A 21712-nucleotide genomic window follows, 5' to 3' on the forward strand; every position below is an offset into this window, starting at 1 on the left:
TTTTAGTTCTTGAAGGAAACTCGGCGATGAACATTGAAGAAATGCTTTCAGCAGTTTATGAGAAGTCTTCCCCTTCATCTGCTACCATCAAACGATGAGTCAATGAATTTAAGCATGGTAGAGAGAGTCTTGAAGATGACCACCGTCCAGGTCGCCCCACAACAAGCACTAGTCAGGAAAACATTGACAGAGTGCATAGACTTGTGCTGGAAAATCGTCGAATCACACTCCACGAGTCAGAGGGGACCACAGGCATTTCACACGGATCCATCAAGACAATTCTTCATGAACATCTCGTCATGTCTAAGGCGTGAGCAATTGCAAGATGGGTGCCAAGAATGCTTACAGATGAAATGAAGCAAACAAGGGTCACCATAAGCAACTCCATGCTAACCAGATACAACAAAGAATCCAGAAGATTTTCACTTTAGTCTAGTAACCTGTGATGAAACCTGGATCCACCGCTATGATCCTGAGAGCAAACAAGAATCCATGGAATGGAAACATGTCACTTCTCCCAGGACCAAAAAGTTCAAAGTCTCCAGATCAGTGCAGAAGGTAATGGCGACAGTCATCTGGGATAGCAAAGGCGTCATCCACATAGATTACTTACCACAAGGAAGAACAATGAATGGGGAATATTACGCTAACTTGTTGGGGTAAGTGCGACAGTCAATCAGGGAGAAGCGCCGGGGCAAGATCAGACGTGGTATTCTTCTACATCAAGACAATGCTCCAGTACACATCTCTCGCGTTACAGCCGCTGCTGTCCAGGAATGCGGGTACGAAATCTTGCCGCATCCCCCCTACTCTCTAGACCTGGCACCAAGTGATTACAATCTGTTCCCAAATCTCAAGAAACACTTGCGTGGTCGTAGATTTCAGGATGATAAAGAGCTTGTTGCTGCTACTGAGGCTTGATTTGAGGACCAAAATGGCGCCTTCTACAGAGATGGCATCAGCGCCTGGCAGAAAAGATAGAACAAGTGTCTTAACTCACAAGGTGACTATGTTGAAAAATAAATGTGGTTCATACCAATATTTTGTGTTTTTCTATGCAAGGTTCAAAACTTATTGACATCCCCTCGTAGGTATTGTGTCTTTTCCCCATCTTTACGAGGTACCCATTGACAGCTGGGTGGACTGGGGCAGTACATGTACTTTGTCCATGTTTACTGTACCCGTTACTAGATGTTTTCACACATCCATCCATGTGACTACCATCTATTTACCAACAGACCGGTGGGTTCTTTTAAGTGCACAGGGTTGTATACTGGCACCTGGCGCCTTAGACAGCTCGCCCACCACCCAGGAGATATGATACTTCTTGACGCTATCACTTATCATTAAATAAAAAAAGCTTATAGTTTATTTTGTTTCGGAAGTGATGTCATTATCTCAGTCTTTCTTATCACTGACCGTGTTCGGACTATTTGTTATTGTTGTTGGTTGTTGCGGTTTTGCCTCTGGCCCATTGGATACTATGTTCGGAATCGTGTCTGAAAACTCCAAGAGGTCATATTTAGATTTATGCATAAAGATTTCAAAAACTCTCCACAAGACCAATGACAAAAGGAATGATTTCAACCTTCCAATAGACAGCTTTCCTCATGACGAGCAATATTCCAACAGCTCAGACCTTTGGTGTTTACATTTCACAACCTTTGAGGTACAGTCGAGCCTGCTCCTTTCACCAAGATGTCAAAAAGCCCCCATACCATTCTAGCTTATAAATTGCAATATTACAATATTCAAGGCCTCACTAAAGCTTTTAAAACCTATTATGGAAGACATGTCGAGGACATTTCCAAGTTTCATGCATGCTCGTTGCAATACCGTATTTTCTACCATACTTGCCTAATTATTTCAGGTGAACAGCTGAGACTAGATTTATAACGGGTTCCATCGATGGGGCTGAATCGGCTTTTGAATTAGTTTCCAATTTTCCTAGTCATTTGGGCTAGGTATGCCTGCAAGTTATTAGCCTACAAAATGATTCATCAGCCCGAAATTTGAAAGTAGAAACTAAGCCTAAGTGCACAACTGTGTGAAATGCCATCATTTATCAGGCTATAGTCATGCACGATTTGATTGTGTATTATAACATGACAATTCGGAGAGAGTGATATATTAAAGAAAATGACCCCATGAAAATTCACTAGCCAGTCGGACCAGTGACCGTGAAGATTTACTGACCCGATTGGATTTGTGCTAGACACCGGCTTGCGGGCCAGTGGTTATTTTGTACACTGGGCAGGATATGCCCTTTTCGAGCACTCCAGGTGCCACTTTATCCATACATGTCATATGTGAAACCGTACTTTTTCCTGATAATTTCTGAATCTCGAAATTGAATAAAAATTAGGGCTGTAACGATGCATCGACGTATCGGTGGATTGTAATTACTGAGTCTCCCATAGCAACTTATCGATGGTAGAAACGAAAATAGCACGTGTAGGGTAGTGATTGACTTCCGTTGATAAATTCGTCGCGCAAATACATAATGTTTGGCTGCAGACTTGCAACCTCATATGAGTTTATGATTTAACTGTTTACTTGATCTGGGTTTCACTTTTCTTTTCAGTTATTAACGTTTGAAACTACCTCAAGTTGTTTTTATTGTGGCTTGTCTCATTCACCAAAACAGATTGTTTGCTTACTGCATCCATTGACTCTTAGGTTCCAGGCTGTGTATTGGTTGGTAAGTCATGACTGTAGCTATCATGACCAGGATCTGCTTATAGCATTTCGTCACTAGCAACATTAAATCCTACATCTTTTTAACTTTAATGAATCGACCGCTGTAATATGCTCCGGCATATGACTGTTCGTACACACGTGGCTGTCATTTGTACTGCCTGCCGTGGTTGCACCTGGTGCATACAGCACAGGGGCTGGTACAGCGTCTTGAGAAAAGGGGCTGCACACAATTGAGAAAAGGGTGGAAGCGGGGTGGGCTGGGATAGGGGTGCACACTTTAGAATCTCTTACCAAATAATCAGGCACAAACAATTACTTTGTAACAGCTGTTTATACTATTGTACCCTAAAGTTACAATGAAATCTGCGTGACGACGCCCGGGTCACAAATGATCAGCTGCCTTGCAAATAGCAATACACTGATATTTTCAAAAACAGCAGTATAAGACAGACCGTCACTTTTGCGGGATAGCAATCTTAACATGTGGATATTTAGTTTATTACTACAGATCTGTTTATACGGGGTATGAATGGAAATGCCATTGTTAAAATTGATACGCATTCTCATTAACAAAGATAAACAAAATTGGTGCGTTTCATAGTTGGTTATCAGCTGTGACTGCTATTCTGCATCGTCAGGCAATAATCACACATGGTGGTTTCAACGATATCAAACGTCATCTGCATAAGAACTCCGTCTATTTTTTGCGTGACGTAAGTTACACAATTCTTGTTAATTTTAATCCAAATAAACAACATCAAATGACAAAAGTTGACAACTAATTAATGAAATCAACAACTTCTGGTTAACATGAGCATTAGACACAGAGACCCTGATCAAAATATCTCTGTGATGATAATTACCTTTCAACAATCATAATGGACATCAATGATACCATAATAATCAGGGAGCACAACAGAACAAATGTTAATGATTCATCTGGCTTTAGACACTGCTCTGCTGATCCGCTTTCTTGTTCTTGGTGGCCCTGTTTTCGCCCTCCTAAAATTGGGTAGCTCTACAATAACTGGTTCGTGTGTTGTACTGGACACACCATTGTCATCAGACACTGCCGTCACCAAAGGCTCATGTGAAACAACTGCCGTTGCTTCATTCTGGTTCATAGTAGCAAGAATGGCCTTTACTTTTTCTCTATATTTTCAACATTTCTTTAGTTTCTCTTCCTACGTCTTTGGCTTATACTGATTGGCTTATCATACTTTTTAACAGATTCTGTTTCTTTCCTGTTCCATTTGTTTCCTAGTTCTAACTTTTCCCGTTCTCTCTTTCTCTCTGCCTCTCTGCTTGAGATTTAGCCATAATATCGGCAATAGTTGACCACAATTCAAGCAACAATTCACATGTTCATTTTAAAACAAAGGACTAGAAACAAACATTTACAAATGTGTGATGCAAGATGAGTGTCCAAATTAATGTTCAAAGTGACGTCTCGAATTTCTAGAGAAATCACGATTGGGACCCTGTGCACGTGCATGTGGCTACTGCGTTGTGTACCTGCATATCATACATTAGTTGCATCCGTTTGTATGAGACTTATCTTATTGTGGCATCCGTTTGTATGAGACTTATCTTATTGTGACATCCGTTTTATGAGACTTATCCTATTGTGGCACCCTCTTGTATGAGACTTATCTTATTGTGGCACCCATTTTATGAGACTTATCTTATTGGGACATCCGTTTTATGAGACTTATCTTATTGTGGCATCCGTTTGTATGAGACTTATCTTATTGTGGTATCCGTTTGTATGAGACTTATCTTATTGTGACATCCGTTTGTATGAGACTTATCTTATTGTGGCATCCGTTTAATGAGACTTATCTTATTGTGGCATCCGTTTGTATGAGACTTACCTCATTGTGGTATCCGTTTGTATGAGACTTATCTTATTGTGGTATCCGTTTGTATGAGACTTATCTTATTCTGGCACCCATTTGTATGAGACTTATCTTATTGTGGCACCCATTTTATGAGACTTATCTTATTGGGGCATCCGTTTTATGAGACTTATCTTATTGTGGCATCCGTTTGTATGAGACTTATCTTATTGTGGTATCCGTTTGTATGAGACTTATCTTATTGTGGCATACATTTGTATGAGACTTATTGTATTGTGGCAACCATTTTATTAGACTTATCTTATTGTGGTATCCGTTTGTATGAGACTTATGTTATTGTGGTATCCGTTTGTATGAGACTTATGTTATTGTGGTATCCGTTTGTATGAGGCCTATCTTATTTAGGAATCCATTTGTATGAGACTTATCTTATTGTGGCCGTATCGTATAATTACATCCTAAAAATCGTTCTAATAACGAAACCTAAAATTGGTTAGCTCGTGGATTGTCTTTGTTGATCAGTTGACATCTGTTTGAAGACAATGTTGCTCTGCATGGCATACAACCAATGTTACTTGTTTAACTTGTTTGTAAATGGTAAATGGTATGTACATCAGCTACCATAAGGTAAATTACATTACTTCTACCTACAAAATTGAAACAAATTGTCTTTCTGTGTTTTTCTCTTTCATGTTTTTCATGATGTTAAATATAAAAACGTATTTTGAAATTTTATGTTGCTTGTTTACAAGGCTGACTTAACTTTGAAATATTATCTAGAAGAGAAATACTGGCGGCAATTTCTTTCACCGACAGCACGAAACGCATAACCAACAGTAAGGAACAGTCAGTTTCAAATATTTTCTCGATATCTGGGTTGGATCGTAGTCATCAAATTGTTCTCCAGTCACCATGCAATTGCCAGAACGTGGTTTGGGTGACTGTGTGATGGACTGGGTTAATTCTAGTGTGTATGTAAGCGCTTGTTGGCATACATTGGCTACCTTTTCGGGGAGGACTGAATTCAAACTCCTACTGTTTGTCTTTAGAGGTACGAAATACTTACTTCAGAATACATTCATGAGTTCACCATCCCCTATCAGCCAAGGAGGACGTGACGGTCTATGTCCACTCTCTTGGTTAATGTCCTTGTCACACGTACAGTCACACGGGGTGATAGAACATTCTGCATGCAGGAGCTGTGTTGTGGAACACACTTTCAGCCAATTTACAAGACAATACCAACATCAGAGGTGTGACATCTGAACTAAAACCCTCACGTTCAAAGGAGCATACGACTTAGCGCCATTGAATAGTTTTCTGCATTAAGGGGCTATAAGAATGTCTGACTTATCATTACATCACACACCTTTGTTGTTGGTTAGTTTTACACCTAGCTCTTTTACGGACTGACTTGTTAGTTTCCCCTCAGGAACCAACACACAACAAGGTTCCAAAGAAACATGTAACATGTTTGCATGCATTTTCATCCCATAGCTGGGCTCTGGATCAATGAAGGCAAACATGAAATAAATGATAGACTGTCAATTGTGTTATTTGATTAAACACAGCAACTACAAAATCATTCGTTCATATATCCGCCTGGAGGTATTACAAACACTCATTTTCCGATAATCGAAACAAGCCGAGCAGTGTAATTTACAAAGTCACACGCACGATGGATGCGTGCAGCTTCTGTATGGCAATATCCCGATCAGCTGTTCAAAGGAGCTGTGTTGTTTTACAGGGTTTGTACTTGTGAAAGTCAATGAATCGTATATTCAAATTCCAGTGGTTTAGTACCTAATATCTAGAGGTTCTAGTTGAATTTTTTCCCTCGATATGTGGATGTCTATCTTCTACGGCACATCGTATTAGCAATTTCAACTCCCTGGCGCGCCTAGATATTGTGTCTTTTCCCATCTTTACGAGGTATCCATTGGCAGCTGGGTGGACTGGGGCAGTACATGTACTTTGTCCATGTTTACTGTACCCTTAACTAGGTATTTTCACATATTCATGTGACTACGATCTATTTACCAACAGATCGGTGGGTTCTTTTAAGTGCACAGGGTTGTGTACTGTGCACTAGGGTTTGTGACAAAAATGATAGAATGTGCACTCTAAGGTTTGTACTCCGGGTCAGAGGTGGGCTCAATCCTGGCACCTGAAGTTCTCTGGATCACTTCCCTGACGCCTTAGACAGCTCGCCCACCACCCAGGAGATTTGACTTCTTGACGCTATCACTTATCATTAAATAAAAAAGCTTATAGTTTATTTTGTTTCGGAAGTGATTTCATTACCTCAGTCTTTCTTATCACTGACCGTTTTCGGACTATTTGTTATTGTTGTTGGTTGTTGCGGTTTTGCCTCTGGCCCATTGGATACGTATACGTATATGTTCGGGGTCGTGTCTGAAAATTGCAAGAGGTCATATTTAGATTTATGCATAAAGATTTCAAAACTCTCCACAAGACCAATGACAAAAGGAATGATTTCAACCTTCCAATAGACAGCTTTCCTCATGACGAGCAGTATTCCAACAGCTCCGACCTTTGGTGTTTTCACATTTCACAACCTTTGAGGTACAGTCGAGCCTGCTCCTTACATCAAGATGTCAAAGAGCCCCCATACCATTCTAGCTTATAAATTGCAGCATTACAAAATTCAAGGCCCTACTAACGCTTTAAAACGTATCATGGAAGACATGTCGAGGACATTTCCAAGTTTGATGCATCAGTGACAAAAGGCATGCCCAGTGCAATGCCTTATTTTCTACCACACTTACCTAATTATTTCAGGTGAACAGCTGAGACTAGACTTATAACGGTTTCCATCGATGGGGCTGAAGGGGACAGGGGTGCACACTTTATTTTCATCTGTGTTTCAATGGTCATTAAACATAATTTCAGGACAAAAGGGGGACCCCTGACGGTGCGGGCCCTGAAGCACACCCACACCTCCCCCGATCCTCCCATACAGCAGTCACTGCTAATATTGCTATTAAAAATCTACCGAGATTCCATCTCGCTTGCCTTTTTAATGTAAACACGTGTGAGTGAGTATGGTTTTATCGAGTTGGAATCGAACCCTGGTCTTCAGCGTGATGAGGGGACGCTTTAACCACTAGTCTTCATCCCAACTGCATGACCTCACTGTAAAAGAACTTAAGACCTGTGTCCAACCTTTCCTTCTTGTCCACTCTAATTGAAAGAGCCGTCAATCAAGAGTCCATCTATCGGTCAATGCTATCCTAGACAAGTGCCCAGTCCACATACCGCCAACATCACACCACCGAAACAGCCCTGATACGTGTCTTCAATGACTTCCTGCTTCCATTAGATGATGGCTTCATCGTTTCCCTGGTCATGTTCGATGTGAGATTTAATACCATCGCCCATACAGTTCTCCTAAGCCGTCTTTTGGTTGAATCTGACGTCAGAGGTAAATGCCACAGATGGTTTTCATGCCACCTGGAAGTTCATAGACAAGAAGTTATCATCCGCAATGAAAAATCAGATTTCTTCCAGCAACACTGTGGTGTTCCACAAGGCTCTGTTTTCTGTCCGATACTTTTCACGCTGCGCACGGCAAATCTGGTTAACATCATCCAACACTTCAAGCGTCTTCACCATAGATATGCTGACGATACACAAATGATGGACAAATTCAAAGAACCTTTAGGAGATCTGCCACGCACACCTGTTTGTACCGTAACTATGTCATGGATGGCAGTAAGAAAGCTGAAACGGCATCTAAAACACCCACGGGTGATGCTGATCGGTACTAAGCAACAGTTATCAGAGTAGAAGAACAATCCAACATCAGTCGAATATGTTACTATCATCTCCGATCCATCAGCAACATCCGTGACTTAATAACTGCAGAAGCTGCAAGGGCACATGACCATGGTCTGATAACGTCAAGACTAGACTATTGCAACAGTTTGCTTCAGGGCACCAGTGGAATCTAACTGCTATCTAAGCTACAGGTGCTGTAAAATGCTGCATCACAGGTCATCACAAGACATGTGCACAAGCTCAGAGACTTCCGCTGGCCAAAAAAAGCTAGAATAGAGTTCAAGCTTCTTTGTAACACATACCGATGCCTCCAAAACACTCCATACACTTCAGTACGTAATCTCCTATCAGTTGACAATCTCCTCCAAGTTCCTATGCATCAACTGAAGACATCTGGCTCCACATCCTTCTCCAGCAGTGCCCCTATCCTCTGGCCCTCACTTCCATCAGAGTTTGTGAAAGTGTGTGAAACCTTTGAGCATTTCAAATCAGGTCTGCAGTCCCATCTGTTCTCGGAGTATCATAGTGACGTATACATCCAGGGAACACCTCCTGGGTTTTATCTTTACACAATCGCAGTATTGTGGTTATCATTAAGATCCATCGGTGTAGGGAGGTGTTAACTGACATTTAGAATTAAGGGTCCTGCCTGGAGGCGTGGGACTGGGTGTTTATGATAACAGGGTATACGCCCAATGTTTGCTGAGAAAAATTTAAACAAAGGAGATACATTTTGGATGTACTTTGAATACATGTTGAAACAATTCGGTCCTGTTAATATATGAAGTTGTAAAGATACTTACTGAAATGATTTGCTCAATATCAACATTGAAAGGATGTCCTCACCATATATTGAGTTGCGCGGTTCTTGATAGAGAGCTGGCTGCCAGATGCAAACACTTATGCAATATAAACATGTTTTCGTCCCAGGACCGGATGTTGCTGTACATTTGATATTTTATCTTTTTGTCGATACCATTGTTAATATAGCTCCATTAGAGGCGTGATTGAAACAGCATCTAGAACTTTAATGATTTCTCACACTTACACACACACACATATACACACAGATGCGCGCGCGCACGCACAGACGCGAGCACGTGCAGACACACGCGCACGCATACTCATATACTCATGCATGCACATACACACTCACGTAGACACACAAACAAAACAAATTCTGAGGATCCTTAGTAGAGATATAGTTTCTTGAATTCTATCCGGTTTCACATTTTCGTGGATGGTTTCAAATCGTGTGTCTTTGACAATCAGGAATTGTGTGGGATTTACTGACATTTTGTATTGACATACGAATAGCCCTACCAGCTGTCATACACCGCGTGCGTGCCTCAAGTGGAATCAGCTTATCATAAGTGTCTTTGATATGTATTACAATACATTCATCATGACTTGCTGAAATAGATACAGACAGACAGACAGATCGACAGATAGACAGTCTCGCCTAATGTACATGCAAGAACTATATGCTTCCACTTTATACATCAATAACCCATTAAGTATGGCTAAGTTTCTGGAAAAGGTTTGTAAATTAGAACCGTATAAATATAACTCAATATTCTGCACATAAGATTCACATGATATCTTTAGAAGGGTTTATGCCTGTACATTGTGTAAAAAATGTTGGTTACTTCACAAAGGCGATAATGTATGACTGTTACTGGTTCACCAGCATCAAATAAATGTGAAATTATTCTGTAATGAGGACTGTCTGTCTGTCTGATGTACAGAAATATTACGAATAAGTACAAACACGTACTTATGTACACAAGACATGTTTGTCATGGAAGACTATGATTTATTGATTTAAAACAACATTTCTTTTCACATGGAAAGTTGAAATATAATATCTTTAAAATACACACGCATATGAACATCAGATTTAAGGTACAGGGTGTATCAAATTCCATCACTGATGCAGTAAAGCCCGACGTCGTGACAGAATACATTTTTTATAGGGTTTTACCAATGCTAAACACATTAGACACCATGAAATGTCATATCGCAAAACCCATCTTAAGATATCACGAAGCACACGACAAGGTCTGGTTTACCGCATGGATTCTGTTCTTAAACTACTATCGGGTAACTGGTCTGTCTCACAGTTCCTGAATAGAGTTGTTTTACCCTCTGCCCAGGTCTCTCTCTCCTTTGCTAAGGCTTAAATGAAGCAAGTGTAGATTCCCCCTTTCATCGATAATCTCCAAACGTTCCGATAAATCTTCTCTAGTTCCCTGGCTGCAATGTATGTATTTCCCCCCTTTGCTTTAAGATTTCCTCTTGATGATTTGCGTATTGACCCGTGACGATCCAGGTTAGAATTAATATCCAAGCGGGTTTGGTAACTGATATACGCACTGGTTAGTGAGATACCATTGCCCCTGAGCAATACCCGTTACAGTTGCAGGCGAATAATAGGTGACCAGCCACCCCCTTCACTGAGCGTGCACGTGCTGGCCGCTAAATATAATACCGGTAAAAGGACTTTTGGACCAACTCATTACAGCCATTAGCCATCCCGTTAATGAACCAAAGCAGTCAAGTTTCAGACAATATCATCAAAGCACATCCTGGCCAGTTGCTTCACATATCCAGTAAGGATAATTAGGGGCCTAATTAAGATCATTACAGATGACCCATCACTGACCAGGAGCTAAGGGGGACCAAAAAACAAAGACAAATATTGACCAACCATGGGGATATATAACGACTCAGGCAATAGGGCCAGTAGAGAAGCGGTAGAGACGTTCTAGCCTACGCCTGTGGGTAGCTCTGAATAAACAGTTGTGGACCGAGACAGACTTGTGTTGTTCATGTACTGGACATCCACTAGAGAGACACAGCACGACCGTTTCTAAGTGCGATACTGGTGGAGACAGATCTCGGTGCCTCTTCACGTCCAACAGACAAGACCCAACCAAGAGGTTAGTGCTTAACTTTATACTTCGTCTGGGCTCCACAACGCCAAATCTGTTATCTACATTTGGGCAAAATGAAGCCTGTTCACCGTTGCTCACCATCACCTCATCAACATGGTCATCGCCTCCCAAGTACCTTTTTTGCATCCTGTAAACTACAGCCCAGGGATCCGTCTCAGTTGCCCTCCTATGTGGCCTCACCATATGGAAATTCTACACTGCTTTCATATCATACTTTCACTTGAGCTGTGATTGCCATCTCACTCTAGCTTCGTGTCTGTGCGTGAATTTGAACGAGTATATAACGTCATAAGTCGGGCAGAATTGCGCGCAGGACCAAACATTGCTACATTTCACAAAGACAAGAGCCGATTCACTTCAGCAACGGAATCAACGCCCAACAAGACCAGGACCCCAAGTCAAGTTCTTTTCAACGACCGACCGTGTCACACCCTAACAGGACCAGACAGGAGACAACTCAAGATCAATGTGCTAGAACTGTTATCCTGTGAACTAGTCAGATATTCTATTCCTTATCCGATGGGGTAAGCATTTTTGTCACTGCACGCTTACTTATGTTATATAAGACCAGCGTATTTGCTAAAATGTCATTGTCATACATTAAACGTTTCGTGCACGAGGAACTTCTACTTACCGTCAAACAACTACATGTTACCTGCCCGAAACTCACTACCCATCAGATTATCTTTAGAAACAACAACGACCTACCACATTCATCTATACTGCCGACAAATTAAGACCAAGTTGACAACAATGGCATGTTGTTAGAAACAGGAGGGATTTAGGAGTTAACAGAAAGGAACGGCCTGGTAGTAATAATTCTAAAGTGAATTTTGAAAATTTGAAATGAGTTTGCTGACAAGCTTGCCAATTTATTCATGGATTTCGTAGCCTGATTCCACGACGTTTCCAACGATTTTGCGAATTCATTATTATTCTGTAAATGCATCGCAAGATATGTATAAATCATTGAAAGTAATATTTGTAGGTTTTTTTAATGCATTACTGCCAAATTGTCGCAGTACTTCTGACATTTTTGTTTGTAAACTGCCGTTTTGGAAGCCCCCTCCCTCCCTTCCGTGTGGAATGGCTGGTGTACACATATTTATGGTTTTATCAAAGTGTTTGTTCAAAACGCTGTACATACGCTTATACCGGTGTTGCATGACTGTGCATGTTGAAAAAATAAAAACCCTGGCGTTGAAAAGTGAGTCCAGGTAATAACTCAATGTTGAAAAAGTACCTACCGGATCCCTTGTCCACTCAGGTATGTTTCAGCCTCACACCGGCAGCACAAAATCTGTCTAGAGGTTCTTTCACCCACTCACAGATCTGACAACCGGTTGAAAGATTCACTCTCATAACGCAGATCTCTAAAGACGCAGATCTCCCAAATTGCAGATACAAATGTTACACTAATTACTTGGGCCTTGCTTGTTAATGAAATGGCCTTGTCCACACTTTCATAAACACGGAGAACAAGAAGGGACTAACTAATGGATACCATGTCCTAAAAGAAGATAAAATAATTTCTTTGTGTTAATCAGTTTCTTGAAATCCACAACATCACTGTAGAATCTGCCTTTTCTTCAAGTTATATGCTTTTGAAAAAATTAATAGATTGAAGAATGAATATGTTGTCAACTATTGAGTGAGTGATTGTATGAGTTAATATTTAACGTCACATCGGCAATATCTCAGCCATATCGTGACGAGACTATTGAGTGAAGTGATTGAGCTGGTGACCCATTGGAAACGTGTCCGCTCCCATAACAAGATTTTGTGTACCCAAACCCTCATCGGTAAAGTGCTAAGGGACCGTTCATAATTTATCATGGGGTGGGGGGTGGCTGGGGGGTTGGGGGGGTTTGGGGGTGTGTGATGAGGATTTTCAGGGGGGCTCATTCATTTTGTCCACAGAATATAGAAGTATAGAAGGGTGTATGTGTGTGGGGTGTGGGGTGGGTGGGGTGTGTGTGTGGGTGTGTGTGTGTGTGTCAGCCCCCCTAGTGATAAATTATGAACGGTCCCTAAATGAGGGCATATGAACTTTGATGTCAAAAGCTGTAGTCAAGAATGCAGACGTGTCTTAGACTACGTGCCACACGCATCCTGTTTGTTTTGAATTATATGTAACCCTGTTCCGAGTTACATGCTCTGCCTCCTACCTGTTCACTTTTAAACATATGTTTGAGTTTATGGCAACTGGCCTCTGACCATGGGTTCCGAAGAGCCTAGAGCTCAACATATTGGCCATCTGCACTTGTCATCTGTATTTCTGGGTCTTCTAGAGCTAGGCCTGTACTCTACCAGTGTCCTGGAACCTGTCCCGCAGTACATAAATGACAGAGGGAGACACCTGACGACGGTGAGCAACATGTCTTATAGATTCATCATCCTGATACTATGCAAGAGACCCTGCTTCTATCACAGGCGCTTGACGGCCTGTGGTGTTGCATGGTAGAGAAGTTGTGAGGCTTCGATACTGTCTGCAGCTGCTTTTATAGGATATGTTGCCATTACCTGCGTAGGAAGTCTGTCTACCACATGCCCTGGGTTGTTGTGTTTGATGGTTTGAATCAGACATGGTGCAGCTGTGTTTCAGCACCCTTGTTTTTCGCTGTTTGTGACAATGTTTCATTTCACTCAAACTCAACGAATATTGAATCGGTTGCTTCACTGAAAATTCTAACATGGCGTTTAAAGTGCCCATTAAGCACCATTAAGATGCATATAACCTTACAGTATAAAGGACCTCATCACATCTAAGTTTACATATGACTATCGAATTTTTAGAGTGTTCCCATACTTTTTGTTTGTAGGATACTATGAATATTCTCCGACACTGAGTGAGTGAGTGAGTAAAGCTTTATGCTGCACTAGACTACACCACTGCCCTCTACTATTCGATACCGGTGATTCTGTGATAACATTCAAGCAGCTGTGGGTTATGTTTGGCTGAGAGTGTGTATCTATCTGTTTTGTCAATTGTTTCGTTTTCACAGAAAATATTTGTCTAGTCGACATCGTTGCCGCTGTTTAGCAGCTGCTTTAACCCTGTTAAGTTATGACTTGAAGGTGAGTGCTAGAAAATTTAACTAACTGGGTTAAGGACAATATCATCAAAAACATATTTCGGAATTTTTAATGCAAACCTGTTATTTATTCATATTTTTACCAATATAAAAAATAATTTTTTAAACTTATAACGGCAGCGTATGAAAGTACTTCCCGAAAGTCTAAAGCAGCCACTTTGCAAAAAACCTATGAGCGAATTTTCTCGTAACGTAAGTATTTTGTTGTATGCAGTAATTTTTTTTCTAAATTGTGCACTCTTCAAGTTTTTCACCGACCTGGCTTGGAGTAACGAGAAAGTACTCGAAGCAACGAGCAATTAATCGTGGCAACATGAAAATTATCCAATTAACGAGGAATCATGTAACTGAAAAATATTGTTCAAAGTATATCTCAAATGTTAATTGAGGTGGAATAGATGAAGTCCTAGGGATCGTTTCACGAAGCAATCTTTACTAAGGTTAACCCCCCATTCTTTAACACTGCTCTGTGGTTACCTTAGTGACTTACGAACACCTTAGTGCTTTGTGAAAAGAGGCCCTGAGAGGTATATCTTAAATCTTTGGGACGATCAGCTAGATATAATAACGTATTGATTACATGTTTGGTGACAGGAAAGACAGGACGTTGTGTTCGTATGGTAGATAATGAGGAACCGGGAGATAGACCCTCAACGCCATATTTAGAACATTGCACTTGAAAACAATTTAGCTGGACTATAGTCCGTTTGGCTCAAAAGCGGGCCGATGAATTGCAATCTAACTCGAAAACTAATAAACAAAAAAATATTCAATGAAAAGTTGATTATAATTAAAACATCAAACCAACTCTGTGGGGTTTTTGCGGAATATTTGTCCCCAAAATGAAAAAGTTGTTTAACAAACTATCATAAAAATATTGACACAGTTGACACTGTTTGTTACGAGGGAGGAGTGCGGAGAAAGGGACAGCCAGGTGTGCGAGAAGTTTACAAGTGATCTTCAGCATAGTTGCTTCTCTTCAGAGGCGATTAACGGGACCGGGTGGTGAGACTATCTGAGTTGGTTGATGCACGTCACTGTATGCCAGTAAAGTAGACCGATGCTCGTGACTGGACTGTCTGGTAAATAATAGATTATTTATGGACCACCATCATACACCTAGAATTTCGCGTGCAGCATTAAACTTTTGAAAGAAAGAAACAAAACAAGAAAGTCTGAGATCGAGACCTTGAGAGGCCACAATGTCGTTTACATTGTTCTGCGATGATATATTCCAAGCAACAAGGTTTGTCTCCTGGGCACGTGAGAATACGTCGCGTGATAATGGAGATATCATCTACTAGCTTCTCTACGCCTTGGGGCGTATTGCCGGATACGTAGGCTCTATGTATCACACTTGAAAAGTGATCCAGTGTGATGTATTTCAAGGTGTTCTTTAAAGTCACTTGCTAAACAGAAATGAAAAAAAAATGCCTATATTATATCCATACTTATTTTTTTTATCTTTTTTTTGCCTGAATTCTAAAATCAAAGTATGTATGATATGTTTTTTTGCCTAAATTATAAGATCAAAATATGTAAATGTACTGAAAAACAACCGCGGGGCGACTAAGCCTAATGATCTGAGGGAACAAAGCCAGGTGTGCTACCGCCTAAGGCTATAGACAATGTGTTTGGACGAACTCGCCGGCGGCTTGACCTTGTCGATCATGTCGAGATACACATCCTTTTAACTGGTCGGCGACAGTTATCTTGTGTATTCAATTTATATATCACATTTCGATAGAGGCTCGAAATTACACCACTCACACAATGGAACGTGATTGTCTTGCAGCATATCTCAACATCGGTGCATCTATGTGTATATACCTTGTCCTCGGGTAGATCGAACACTTGCTCATTGAGTATAGACATAGCTGTTTTAAGGTAAGACAATGTTCCACCTGTTGGAGCCGCCATTTAACATTACTTATTTATTCTTTTGAAATCACAATTTCAGTTATGTCACTTAGTCAACATATTTCTACTTCCAGCAAAAACATTAGTATGCAGTATGTTTCCTATCCTATATGTTTCCTATCCTATATGTTTATGATGTTTCATGTCTACATCAACAGTGTGAGGTAAGGTAGCCCAGTGGTTAGAGGTACCATCAGGTTAGAGGTTCATCAGGTACCATTCACAATAGGGTACAAAGCCAAAAGCATATTTCTGATGTTTCCCGTATTGATATCGCTGGAATACTGGCGTGCATTCATTCACCAATATCACCTGGACGTGATATGCGTTTTATCAACCGCTTAAAAGGGGACTTATTATGGTTCTCCATAACAAATCTTCAAATCTTCAAATCTTCAAATCTTCAGATCTTCAAATCTTCAAATCATTGAATATTCCCCGTGTGAAACTTAGACCTTATCACTGTTTAATCACGGTAATCAAGGTTTAATATAGGTTGATATGGGTCATGAAAATATGGCTGAGCAGGTAAACAAAATATTTACTGTCCATTTGTTTTAGCCGAGTAATAAGTGCATAACTGATGCTGCGAAAGAAGTCCAGAGATAAATAAATATGACGTGAGCGAGTATGGTTTCACGCCACTTTGGGCAATATTCCAGCAATATCAAGGCGTGGGACATCAAAAATGGGCTTCATATATTGAACCCATGTGGGGAATCGAACCCGGGACTTGCGAACGTGTTTGTACACATGTCCCCCGTCATTCACATTGTGCATGCAACTCGATTAAAATCATCCTCACACATATTGAACCCATGTGGGGAATCGAACCCGGGACTTGCGAACGTGTTTGTACACATGTCCCCCGTCAGTCACATTGTGCATGCAACTCGATTAAAATCATCCTCACATATCTAGCCATAGGTACAGCTATTAGCATATGAAGCGAGTTTGGCACCCATGAAGATCTGAGTTAGAATTTATTATTTTTACTGTCATTAACATTATCGTTCAGTTCTTTCACACAGGACATACATTCCTGTACCATACTATAGGTGCTTCTCAAGGACGGTATCTATATAATTTTGTTAGAACCACACCTATGGAAAGCTTGGCTTCAGGAAATCCCGAAATTGTGGATGTCTTTGTGGCTAGGTGCCTGTTTACTGTATTAGTTCACATGTACATTTGCGAGCATGTTAGTAACGAAACAAAACAAAACACACAAATGGTAGCTTGCATATTTTTAGGATTCGGATTCATGCATCAAAGTCATTTAAACGACAACGGAACAGTTGTCTAAATTCTGGAGTTCAAATTCCACACTCAGATAATTTATTCACACAGTCGAACTTGAGGGCATATATGAACCTCGGATGTCTTCTCACGTCGGGTAGTTCGTCTCTATCAGGGCGATATTACTGGCCCAGGGCATATCCGAAACCAAGTCTTGAGCTCACACAAGGACTATTGCCCCAGAGGCAGATCTTTGTGATAGCAGAAATGCTGCAACCGTTTTGGCATGGACATACTGCAGGTCTAAATCTCTGATCTCCCTCGGGCTCCTTTTCGTGGGTTTGTATGTTACTATCATACACACAAAAAATCAAAATCATATAGATTCAGAGAGTAAACCATAGTTTAAGTTCACTCCTTCACTGGGTCCAAAACATACAAGCAAGAGATCGCGTCATGTAACCCTAGAGCGACCTAGGACCGTGCTATCAAAAGCGAGACGGCTAAACGGATTTAACCAGATAACGGCTTCTGTTTCGGGTTCGGCGTGACTCACAAAATACACTGGTCATTGATACGGTTCTCTCTACAAACCGAAATCCACATATAGCACTAATATTTGACCTGATATTCAAGCCTCATAAAACCATTTGTTGTCATATAAAATCGTTCTTCTGTCCAGGTGCTTTTTAAACCATATAATGTCAAAATGGCCCTAACGCAATTGCTTCCAACTGTTTTAGCTGCTGTTCAACGACTGTAGCCCGGCAGGATACGGCCATATAGCGGGGTGTTCAACGACTATAGCCCGGCAGGATACGGCCATATAGCGGGGTGTTCAACGACTATAGCCCGGCAGGATACGGCCATATAGCGGGGTGTTCAACGACTATAGCCCGGCAGGATACTGCCATATAGCGGGGTGTTCAACGACTGGATACAGTAGGATACGGTCAGATAGTGAGGTCAGCTGGGAAAGCTAGTATGCGTGGTTACATCACCCGATCAAAGATTATAAGAGTGTTATGGTTGGCTTTGGTGACAGTTGCTACCCTGTACATTGGTTCAATAAGGAATAAGGGGACGAAACAAAACAGCATGGTGCTGGAGGAAACACATCAGAAAGATCACCAAGAAAGTAAATCACTGTCAGCAAAGAAGGATAATGATAGAACAAGAACAGATTCCCCGGAACAGGTGCTGCTTGTGCTTTTTTCCACGTGGATTAACAAACGGGGGAAAGAGCACGTGCAACGTAGCGTGCTTGAAACATGGAGGACCTGGGTGCCACAGATCACACCTGTGTTGCTGACCGACGATCCGGGGGCAAGGCTGAACGCTGAAAAGTCTGGATGGCAGGTGAGGAGGGTAGGGGAGACAGGGTGTGGCAATACCAGCATGCCCACTCTCAGAGGAATGTTCAATGACATTAATGCTCAGTATAAAGGAACTGCCTATATGGTTGGGTTTGCGAACGGTGACTTGGTTTTTGACGATGGGCTGCTGAACACAATGAGAGCATTTGTTAAACAAGAGAGTGATGTATTGAAGACGCGACCTGTGATGGTGTTAGGGAAAAGGTTAAACGTGGACATGAAGGACAACGTCACTGTCACCGACGTCAGCCAGGTGAAAGGTCACGCAGCACGTGGACGCTACCCTGGTGAGGGGTCTTCTGACTACTTCATTACGAATCACTTGTTTCCCTGGGATCGGGTGCCAGAGATTGTGATTGGACGAATGGGATTCGGAATGTGGATTACGGCATATGCACGTGCAAATAACGTGACCCTTTACGACGTCACGAAGACGGTGACTGCAGTTCATATGACCACAAAAGAAGGTATTTTTGAATCGGGTAAAAGTCCCAATACATGGTGTAACCATAACTTGATAAATGCTAATCATTTGAAGCCAAAGAGCTACGAGTGTGGTTGGATTGATTGTGCAAGGAGACGTTCCACGTACACGGCCGACGGTGCTATTGCCTTCACAGATGTTCAAAACAGTACTTTAATGAAAGGATGTCATCTATGTGGCTACAACTGATAGTGGTGCATTCGCGCCTGGGGAATGCAGACAGAACAGTCGATTGCATTTGAAAGCTTATTTGTGTCAAGTAGATTCCTTTATAAAGTGTTCATTTCAATAATATCCAACTCTTCGACGTCACCACAGTTGTCCTCAATAATCGTGCATAGATTTTCGATCGTTCACGACTCTCTTCCACAAATTCCACAGGGCTAAGATGAACGTATCTCCCATACGTTAAAAAGACTTACGACACACGTAACGCTAAGGTGATCTTAACTCACTTTCGTTAACATAGACTTACGGCAGTTGTAACGCTATGATGAACGTAACTCCCATACATTAGCATAAGACTTACGACAATGGTAGCGGTAAGGCAATCGTAATTGCCATACTCCCATACGACGTCTCGACGTGTTTTCTCCTGCTAGAAACTTACAAACCGTCCTGTTTTGCCAGTGTGTGTTGGTGTTAGGGTGGAGGTTGGAGATGGAGTTGGGGTTATACTGTAGACACTCCTCATTGTATTTGAGATTGTCATATTATTTCGTTATTTCATTTGAATCAGCTGATCTGTATCATAAATTGTAACAATGTTTAAGAAAGGATTTCTTGCTTTTAGATTTGGTGTTGTGACGTTTATGTTTGTAAATAATACTGTACTGCAATAAATATTTATTTTAAAACACTCATTTTAACTTTGTACTTAGCATGTATAGGTACATGTACGCAGACTTGGTCTCATCCTTATGTGCCTGAAAGAACATAGATGCGACGGAAAACTCTACTCAGCCCAACTTGAACTAAATGGAAGCTGACACTCTGTGTGAACTATAAAATTAATAGTCACATAATCAATTGGGTAATCGAGGAGGAGGTTCAGTTAAGTTATTGACAAACGGGACCATGTAGTCAGGCTTTCTGACTCGTTTTCGCCTGTCATCGTGTCCCATTTTCGTAGATCAATAATCACTGGACTGTCTGGTCCAGACACAATGATATACATACCGCCCCCATATGACTGGAATATCGCTGGGTGGGGTGGTGAAAATAGCCCTTCTTCCCATCTAAAGACTCGCTAGTGTTAATATAGAATCTTTCTTCAGTCAACTGTTGTGAACTAGATCTTACAAAATATTGCATATTGTTTAAAGGTACTGTTTACCCATGAACTGGTGTATAGAGAACAGATTCGTAACGTTGAAAAGATTATTGTCATGAGTTCAATAAATAATGAAACTCAGTAAAAACTGGCGACTTCTTAACTAAACGTGCTTTTCAACAATTTGATGCTTAATCCTCAAGCAATTCATCTGCAGATAGTTTACAGTTAGTGGAGCACTTTATGTTCGATGTAGTATCACATACAAACACGCACGCACACGCACACGCGCACGCACCGCTCACACACACACAAAAACACGCACACACACAAACAAACACACACAAAGAAACACACAAATTACATAAAGTGAGTGCTTTAAGTGAGTCTCAAGGTTGGATCCAGGAATTTTGAAAGGAAACTCGATTCCCGATGATTCCAAGAATAACGCAAAGTTCACGGGGCGCGAATGTAAAGTGAGTCTGGTAGTGACCCTGATTTAGAGTGATCTCCCTTTGTTGTGTAATGTATCGCCCCTTTGCACCTTCATTACCATGACGGACGTTAGTGCTCCGCTGTTAAGAGCATTTTCGGTGTCTCGTTCACAGGTGTCCAATGACGGAATTATTCAAATCGATTACAAACGTATCAACAAAGATAAAAAAAAGAAAAGGCAATCGTCGAAGCAAACATAAGGTCAAAAACACCTAATGCTACCTTACCATTGAATAACCTCTGACTGTTGGTTTTATTGAGGCTGCCATTGAATATGAGGACATCCTCTCCTTTGGTCGCCCGCTAGTTTAGATTTACGTGCGTTGTTCCTAAGTATGATTTCAAAACCTAACAAGCTGTTAAGCAAAGCAGGTGCAAAACAGCTGGGGAACATTGTTTTAATAAAATCAATACACTTACCTGGTCCAAGTATCGGTTTTGTCATTTACTACTGGGGTACAGAAATAAAATCAAATATCGTAATCAAAACCTAACAAGCTGTTAAGCAAAGCA

At 41.1% G+C, this 21712-nt stretch overlaps 1 protein-coding gene across 2 annotated transcripts in view; it reads left to right on the top strand.

The window, feature by feature from the left end:
* LOC137287181 (uncharacterized) overlaps nucleotides 1-20294 on the top strand; it is a 41647-nt gene extending 21353 nt beyond the window's left edge. The window contains exons 1-2 of one of the 2 annotated variants that reach the window (XM_067819354.1): nucleotides 16174-16299; nucleotides 18315-20294. In XM_067819354.1, the coding sequence (XP_067675455.1) occupies nucleotides 18556-19620 (1065 nt within the window). In that variant the 5' untranslated portion in view covers nucleotides 16174-16299; nucleotides 18315-18555 and the 3' untranslated portion in view covers nucleotides 19621-20294. Of the gene's footprint in view, nucleotides 1-16173; nucleotides 16300-18314 lie in introns of those variants that run through there. The other variant, XM_067819355.1, reaches the window with a different exon arrangement.
* Nucleotides 20295-21712: the final 1418 nt, after the last annotated feature.

This window comes from Haliotis asinina, chromosome 6, assembly GCF_037392515.1.
Source record: "Haliotis asinina isolate JCU_RB_2024 chromosome 6, JCU_Hal_asi_v2, whole genome shotgun sequence".
NCBI lineage: Eukaryota > Metazoa > Mollusca > Gastropoda > Lepetellida > Haliotidae > Haliotis > Haliotis asinina.